General features: G+C 36.8%; 1 protein-coding gene across 1 annotated transcript; it reads left to right on the top strand.

Annotated features, from left to right (window-relative positions):
- Positions 1 to 3705: 3705 nt before the first annotated feature.
- On the top strand, positions 3706 to 9011 carry stx5a (syntaxin 5A). Its single transcript, XM_043257618.1, has 11 exons — positions 3706 to 3857; positions 4698 to 4956; positions 5778 to 5845; positions 5969 to 6024; positions 6226 to 6296; positions 6472 to 6588; positions 6750 to 6806; positions 7062 to 7143; positions 8189 to 8295; positions 8387 to 8508; positions 8715 to 9011. The coding sequence occupies exons 2-11, from the start codon at positions 4888 to 4890 to the stop codon at positions 8872 to 8874; spliced, it is 909 nt and encodes a 302-aa protein (XP_043113553.1). The 5' UTR covers positions 3706 to 3857; positions 4698 to 4887; the 3' UTR covers positions 8875 to 9011.

The following is a 9011-nucleotide window of genomic DNA, read 5'->3' as shown; positions in this document are numbered from 1 at the left end:
TAAATTCAAGTTAAATTAAAACAAAATAAAACATATAGAAATTTATTTAATGATCTGCTGTGACTGATCATATTTGTAAAAAAATATTTGTTGGGTGGCACTTAATTTTATGCATTAACAGTTGATTTAAAGGTGCACAGAATTTTTTTTTTTTTCAATATTAAAATGTGAAAATGACATTTGTAAATGTAAATTTTTATATTACTTTTCTGTATATTCTGTGTAATTTTTTTTTACAAAATGTTGTTTTTAAAATTTCTTTAAATTTGATGACAATTAACCAAAAACCTACACAGACTCTATCCATAGATCTAGACATGTTCTGTCATATTACAGGCTCAAACAGGGGTTTTTATTGACCTGTGCTTGCTGACAGTTTTGTAAAGGTCAGTTTTTATCCCGCTGAGCTGCACTTTTATTCACTATCTGGTCCCCTCGTCCCACTCTCAAATGGGATTTTGTATTAATAGAGGCGCAGACATCTGATTTCAGTGACATTATCAAAATAGAACATCCTCTCCTGCTCATCACCTTCAGCGAGACGCTGGAGAGCCGAGTTCTCATATAAATATTTCATAGCGTGTTTGATGACTGCGCTCGATGCAGCGAGGTCGTGTGTGTGTGTAGCAGTCTGCCTGTACGGATTTATGCCTGAATTCAGTGCTTGACCGTTTCCAAATGTGTGTGTGCTTGCTCCGAGTGTGTGTAGACTCATTTTGAGGCTGATGCTGGCCTACCTGTCTGTCAGGGCTCAGCGCCAGGACTAAATTTAGCAGCTCGCCCACAAGATTACGAAAAACGGGAGAGGGAGAAAACGCAGAGTGACTCATCCGTCCAGAAGATGGAATACATTTCTGTGCCACTTTCTGTCTTTCTCTCCCCGTCTTCTTATAGGCACTACAGAAATGATATTTTCCAGGACCGCCCTCTTCCTCTGTCACGCTCACCTCTTTTTTCACTTCCAGCTAAAAACACAGTCCCGTGTTGTTTTCCTGCTCTTGCGTGTGTGAGTGTGTTGCTGCCCAAAGTGGCACTAATGATAAAACATCAGTCGTGTTTTCCTTGCGTCTCTTTGTTGAAGCAGCTGTGTTCTAGCAGGCCTGGATGCTATCTGGACAGCACGAATATGTGTGCGTTGTGATGTTATCTGGCAGAGACGACCGCATTGTCTGAGCGCAGCCTGTGTGTATGTGTCAGCATGTGAGAGAAAAATGTAAACCTTCACATCTGGGCCACTAAGAGTGGTTTTCTAATGTGTTTTTATGTGCATTTCTGCTCTGAGGGAACACTGACGCTATTGAACCCTGCCTGAAAAATGCTGCGTCATCGATCTCGGTCCAAAATAATGCAGATCCTCAGATACGCTACAGGGTTTGCTGGATTCAAAGCGAGTTTGCTGATCAGCACAGAGGAGATAAGGAGCACAAAAAGCTCTTATGCTAAGAGGACTTTAAAAAAAGCTACATGCTGCTTCACGTTGAATGGCTGAAAATATGTTTGTGTGTGTAGGCCAGCGTTTTCCTGTGGAGACCAAGAGTTCACCTAAGAATAGTATGCTGTATGTTTTGATTAAAATCTAAGTATTGAGGTTAGCGTAGCGTCAGGGGATAGAAAATAAGAGTAGTTTTGTCCCAGCTATGAAGCAAAAATGAGTGGGTTTATTTGAAAGGATCACAATAATGTTTCAAAAGCACCGTAGATCAGTGTTGGGGGTTTGTGTACTAGGTATAATACGTGCATTAGTTGTCTTTAATCTTTAAAATCATATTCACCTCAACGTGATTCATTTCGCGGTTTCGTCGGCATCAAATGCTTTTAATTTTTCATTCTTTTGGCGACATCTGCTGGTGATGCAGTGCGTTGAAATGTTACAGTCATTATTAGGTTTGCTAATAAAGCGGTCTATATGTTTCTATAAACTACTTGTCATAAAATGCATTTTAACGAAAAGTAAAACCTTTTTTAATTAATAATAATAAAGGGTTTTTGTTTAATTATTTTTGTTTGTGTTGTTAAATCATGAAAAAACTAAATAATGGAACAAAACTACAAAAAAAATATATATCTATGGCACTATTTTTAAATTGGTTTGAATTAAATAATAAACACAGATTTTCTGTGGTTGGAAGTATTAAAAGCATTCATAGATAGATTCATATCTGTCATTGATAAATTTTTGGTAAAAAATAAATAAAATAATAATAATAATAATAATAATAATAATAAAAATATTAGGCAAATTTTGTTAAATTGTAGCACTAAGAAATCAAAATAAATATTTAAATTATGCTAATATTATAGATTATAAAATAAGTAAAATAAATGAGTAACTTAAAAGAAAAAAACTAAATATAACAGTAAAAACAAGCTATAAAAACTAAACTCTAAGTGATTTCTGTTTTACTACCCCATAAAGTTTTAAGAGAGTTAAATGGGTGGCTATGTTCATTTATCTGGAGCAAAAGAAAACCCAGATTGAAATGATCGAAACTTCAGCTTTCTAGTTCAAAGTATGGCTTGGACCTTCCAAATATTAGATTATATCAGCTGGCTTGTCAACTTAGATTTATTAATGAATGACTTATTGAAGACCCAAAATCCTCTTGAATCCTCACAGTCCAGCTGCCCCTTACAAAACCTATTTTTTGCTCATAACTTACAGCTAAGCAGAGCTCTGTGTAATAGTCCTTTAGTCTGTAATACTCTCAAGGCTTGGCGCTCTATTCGAAGGCTGGAAGGCAGGATCAATATAACCTCCCCTCTTCTGCCAATTCTGAACAATCCAGAGGTCCTGCTAAGTACTACAGACTCAGGTTGTAATTTATGGCCGGTTCATTATATATCTAGAATGAGTGATTTGTTTGAGGAAGCATCTCTAGGGTCTTTTGAGAAATTACTTTCAAGATATAATCTACCAAGGCGGCCCTTTTTTAGATTTTTTCAAATTAGAGATTACATATCTAAATGCTCTATTTCAGTTATTGAGAAAATCCTTCTAAATCTTTGTCCATATAAGTTAATTCCTCCTTTTCTATAGCTCTGTGCTCCTACGATGCAGTTAGCACTTCATCTAAGACTGGCTTGGGAAAGAGAGCTGGGGTGGTTATCCCAGAAAAAGAATCGGAGACAGAATTTTGCCTAGAATACATCACTTAAGGCATAAATACAATGCAACTCAATGGCCACTTTGCCCTAAGTGTAATTGTACAGGAAACTACATCTGTTGCATATGGGACTGTCACATGATTCAGGCCTATTGGTCCAGAGTTATGGCTCAATAAAAGTCATCTTTCATTTGGACTTGGAGCTGGGTCCTTTGTCATTTCTTTGTCTTCCCTTTAAGTTTAGTCTCCATGACTTTTAAGGCTGGCAATTAAATTCAATTGATTCCTCTGGAACTCTTGGCCTATTATTCATTCAACAATAGATATTTTGGCGTGACATAGTGGTCCTAGAGTTGTATAAGAGATTAATGCATTCATTTTGATCTGTGATATAATGCTCTGTTTGTATGTATGTATCTTGTCTTTGTATTCTCCTCTGTTATGCATGAGGCAGTGTGTGTATGTTACTATTTTGTCTTAAAAAGTTATTTAAAAAACCCTCTAATTATATTCAAATTATATGCTTTTAAAAATGTAAGTTTCAAGACACTAATCCCGCTGCATATCGCACAAAATGTATCACCTGCGTCACAAATCACGCTTTCAGACAGCGGCAGTGCGCGTGCGCAATCGTGGACGTGGCAGTGACGTCACGCACACCGGAAGCGGTAAGGACTGGAAGTGAAACCCCGACCTCCGTAACATCGACAAGCCGGGAATACTGGAAAAAAACGACGAAATGACACAGTAACCGTGAGTAAACGATCATAAACGACGTGAGGAATGTGTTAGCTAGTGCTCGAGGTTCATTTAGAGTGATTATAGTTCAATTTAAGACAGAAATTGTCGAGTTTTGGACCAATTAGCGCCAAAAGAACTGCGTACCGCTGGACTGGAGACGGTGTCAGTCGTTATTACAGACATAAACAAACCTGTAGACACGTTGAAAGATAGAATTAACCTGTAAAACATGTAAGTTGACGCTTGTAATATATCTTTGCGAAGAATGAGTTGCCTTTCATTGATTTGTGTTAATGTCTATCTGTGAGAGCAGAATATTCTAGGTGGCCTATAATCCGATAACATGTGAGTCAGTTTACCTCTCTGCTCAGCCGACTGATGGCCTGGTTGTTTTACACATTTGGCTAGAGTAAATGTCCTTATTGATGTTATGAAGAAGTGTAAGCTGAGGTCAAAAGATGAGTATATAAACAGATTTTGTATTTGTCAAGTATTACTGGATGTGGGAATGACATCCAGACAAAAGTGACATCCAGACTTTAACTAAATTACTTATTTTATCTGGATTCACAGCAGCCATTTACCTAGAGAATTATATTTGACTCCAAGTTGTAAAAAAAGTCAGTTTTAGGCAAAGTTGATGCATTGTTTGTAGTCTTTGATATTTTATCAAGTACAAGAGTATAACTCCCCAAAAAAACAATCAATAACAAAACGTTGACAGTAGCCATTGACCTTTAAGGAAGTTAATGGCTACCATCAGCTGATTGGTTTTCCAAAATTCTTCAAAATGTCTTCTTTTGTGTGCAATCAAAGTTCAGGTTCTTGATTGAATCCTTCTGTGGTTCTCAGATGATGTGTGGAGTCGCTGAAGAACAGTCAGCTCTTCCAAGCTCTTAGTAACACCTGAAGTCTGAAGTGTTTGCTTTGCCCTCAAAGACGCCAGCAGAGAGTTTCACAGCGGTTTGAGTTTCTTCAGACTCACTGTCACACAAACACACATCCTGATATCGTTTAGGAAAGGAGGATCTCCAGCATTATCATGACTTGTCGGGACCGCACACTAGAGTTCCAGTCGGCTTGTAAGTCTCTGCAGGGAAGACAGTTACAGGTATGGCAATATTTAAATATTTATCTTTAAACACAGTGTCACACAAAGGATATACAGTTTTCACAAATGCTAAAAAATGTAGTGTATTGCATATTTTAAAGGATAAAATAAAAGTACGCTTTACATAATTTTAGATGGATAGTTTGCTCAAAAACAACATTCTGTCATGATTTACTGACTTATGTCATTCCGTCATGAAACACAGTTTTTCTTTTCTTTACTTTTATCAAAAGTCAAGGTTGATTTATGCTGCTTCATTTCAAAAAGGCACTATGCAAGAGATATAAAATCAGTGTAAACCTCTTGACTTTGAATATTGACTTGAAACCCGAAGGTTCTGCCTTAGTTATCTCTTTTTGTTCTATGGAAGTTAAAAAAAATATATATTTTTTTGAAATTCCTGTTACCCTTAATTTACCCACCATCAGGTCATACTAGATGTAGATTAGGTGTTGTTGTTGTTTGATTGTTTTATTGCAGTATATTTAGAGAAATTTAGCATTACATCGCTTGCTCACCGTTGGATCCTCTGCAGTGAATGGGTGCCATCAGAATGAAATCATATCAATGAAATCATCAAAAACAAATCATAAAAACATTCAAATAATCCCCACCATTGTGATGTTTTTATCAGCTGTTTTTGAACTCTAATTCTGACGGCACCCATTCACTGCAGAGGATCCATTTCTCCAAATCATATTAACATTTTAGAAGGTCTGGGGTTGAGTAATTTTTTTAGGCTGAAAAATAAGTTTGAAATGCTAAATGTTAATTTTGTTGCATAATATTTTTGGTAAAAAACTATTTCTCTGTCTTTTCAGAATGGGACTCACACTAAACCTGCCGTTAATGCCCTTAAACAGCGCAGTGACTTCACTCTTATGGCCAAGTAAGAGGGCATATCCATATTGTTATTTGGTTTTTGCCCAGTTTTTTCTATTGAGCGCAACTGTGCCTCGTCATATTTCCTTTTGCCACCCTGAAACCTTGTTCTCTCTTTTCTCCTTAACAGGAGAATTGGGAAAGACTTGAGCAACACATTTGCCAAGCTTGAAAAGCTTACAATTTGTAAGTAACAAAACTCTTACTGGTGTTGGATGAATGTTTGTTTGTTTTTTTTTTAAGTATTGCTTTGATGCTTGTTTATGCTTATTTGGCAGTTCCCTAGTTTACTTTGGAATCTAATATGATTGACTTATAATTATTGATTTCTTAAACAGATTGGTCTGGGGTCGTTGTAAACTTTTTTTTTTATTCCCTCCCTCCTAGTGGCCAAAAGGAAGTCTTTGTTCGACGATAAAGCAGTGGAGATTGAGGAACTAACATACATCATTAAACAGGTTAGTGACGTCTCTGCTGTCGTTCTCCTATATATATATATATCCCAGTCCTTGCTTTTTTCACTGCAGGTGTGTTGGTGTCTGTGTTTACCAGAATCTTTCAGCTCACTACGGTATTGTGTAAGAGCAAAGCTCTTGCATTGATCTGATATATGCCGTCTGTGTCTCTCATCAGGACATCAACAGTCTGAACAAGCAGATAGCACAGCTGCAAGACCTCGTACGATCCCGCACTGGGCAAAATGGCCGCCACATCCAGACACATTCCAACACAATTGTTGTCTCCCTACAGGTACAATCTTATATCTGATATTCCTGCAGTACACAGATATTGTCTTCAGGAAGTGTTATCTCGAATATCCCTAGCATGTCGTTTTGATTGACATGAGAGGACTCGACTACCACACCTTTCCTTTTCCTGCTACGTCTTATGTGTAAATGTTTGTGTTGCAGTCCAAGCTGGCATCAATGTCAAACGATTTTAAGTCAGTCCTGGAAGTGAGAACAGAGGTGAGTTGTTTTTTTCATCAGCATTTCACGTTGTTAGGCTTTTAAATATTTGTCAGATCCTTAGCGAAACAAAAACACACAAAGTATGTTTACTGTTCGCCGTGGCTGTATAAAACCACCTGCTCTTTCTTTTGATTTTCATGCGTTTTCTTTTAATTAAATAACTTGTGCTTTAAAACGAGACATTTAGTTTAGTTGCAATGAGTGAATATTACTTGTTTTAACTAAGAAGTATCTGTCCTGTTGTGTGTTTAGAATCTGAAGCAGCAGAGAAGCAGAAGAGAGCATTTCTCCCAGGCCCCTGTTTCTGCCTCTCCTCTGCTCGCCAATAACTTCAGTATGTCATCTCTTTTTGTATTCATTTGAACGTTTATTCCTTTAGGTTCCAGCTTTGCTTTTTAATTTCGGTTAGTTCTTAGTAATAAGTCAAGCTTTATTGCTAGTTCATGTTATGGAATAAATAGTGTTTGGCTGTGCCAATACAATCATGTGCTACCAGTGCTGTCGATTATTGTATTGTATTAATATTTTCTACATAGTAAATTCATCAAATAGTAAATAATGGTAATGAAGTGACTAAACATTGTAAATAAATTAAAACGTTCTTATGTTTGAGATTATTTCTTGCTGATTTGTTCTTAAATGGATAGTTCATTTAAAAATTCCACCGTAATTTCATGAAGCAATAAGAATACTTTTAGTATGCAGGGTTAGAAAGCTCTTGTATTTTATCAAAAATATCTTAATTTGTGTTTTCGAGGAACTACCTCGGGGCATAAGCTGTGAGTTTACATTCATTTGGGAAAACTGTACGCTATTTTGTTTAGATTTTTATTCTAAATCCTTTTTTAACGTGCAGTAAATTATTTATAAACCTTATAGATGTTATTTGATTGATTTTTACCTCACAATTTTAAAAAAGTGAAAAAGATTCTTGCATGTGGCCAAACATTAAAATTAAATTGATGTAAACGTTTTTGAATCACATGAAACATCACCATGCCGTTGGCGCCCTCTGCAGGCATTGTGTTATAATACAGGCATATTACATGTATTTCGATAGTGAAAACACGTAATTAACAACAAAACCATGTAATTAAGTGGTTTTCATATTTTATTTGAGTTAGTTATTATTACCTCACATTAGTTTATATATAAATATAGTCATATTAAATGAATGTTTAATTTATTAGAATGTTAATGATATTATTTTTAGAATATATACATTATAAACTCTAAGTTTTGTGTAAATAATTCGTTCAGAAAAAGTATTTATTATCTATTTCTGTTATATTTCTATATATTTGTTATTAAATATTTGGAAAACAGAGTTGGTCACATTTTGCATTTAATAGTGTTTGATTTTTTTTTGGCTCTGTCAGACAGCTCAGTTCTGATGCAGGATGAGTCCAGGAGTCTGGGAGGAGAAGTGGCCATCGACATGGACTCTAGAGCAAACCCTCTGCAGCTGCAGCTCATCGACGAACAGGTATCAGTCTCGCAGGAGGTTACGAGTGGATTGCAGTCTATGCTGCTGTTGTAGTATGATAAATGCTGAATGTTTTTTTTTGTTTTCGTAGGACTCATATATTCAGAGCCGAGCAGATACCATGCAGAACATCGAGAGCACCATTGTGGAGTTGGGCTCCATCTTTCAGCAGCTGGCACACATGGTCAAAGAGCAGGAAGAGACGATTCAGAGGTCAGACAACCACACAAACACATACACACCACAGCACAGGGATAATATAACAAAACCACAGACTCTCATGCTGTACAAACCACACACAAACACTTAAAATCAGAGTAGTATTTTTTTTTTTCAAGTCAGCATGAAGTGTTTTACTTCTATTTGCAACTAAAGGTGGATGTGTGCACATAATTAGTCGTGTTTCTATTGAACACCAGGATCGATGCCAATGTGGAGGACACCCAGCTTAATGTGGAAATGGCCCACACTGAGATACTGAAGTACTTCCAGTCTGTCTCCTCCAATCGCTGGCTCATGATCAAGATATTTCTCGTTCTCATCATCTTCTTCATCATCTTTGTGGTGTTCCTCGCCTGAGAAGACCCTGAGTGTATGGAGGGATGGAAACGGAGCCAAAGGGTTTGAAGGAGGGAGGAACAGGCTATGGACTTACGGGCGAATGTGCAAAAACACAAGTGGACTGTGCCGCAGGGGACTCTGGCTCCCGGGGAGGG

The sequence above is a fragment of the Puntigrus tetrazona genome, chromosome 14, assembly GCF_018831695.1.
Source record: "Puntigrus tetrazona isolate hp1 chromosome 14, ASM1883169v1, whole genome shotgun sequence".
Taxonomy (NCBI): Eukaryota; Metazoa; Chordata; class Actinopteri; order Cypriniformes; family Cyprinidae; genus Puntigrus; species Puntigrus tetrazona.
This window is presented reverse-complemented; position numbering and strand designations above follow the sequence as displayed.

What these genes read in the sequence shown, in the direction of transcription:
- stx5a (XM_043257618.1), top strand. Translation starts at nt 4,888, where the DNA reads ATGACTTGTCGGGACCGCACACTAGAGTTCCAGTCGGCTTGTAAGTCT. An exon ending in TCTGCTCGCCAATAACTTCA is followed by an intron (nt 7,144 to 8,188) that starts GTATGTCATCTC and finishes TGGCTCTGTCAG; the next exon opens with ACAGCTCAGTTCTGATGCAG. An exon ending in TGCAGCTCATCGACGAACAG is followed by an intron (nt 8,296 to 8,386) that starts GTATCAGTCTCG and finishes TTGTTTTCGTAG; the next exon opens with GACTCATATATTCAGAGCCG.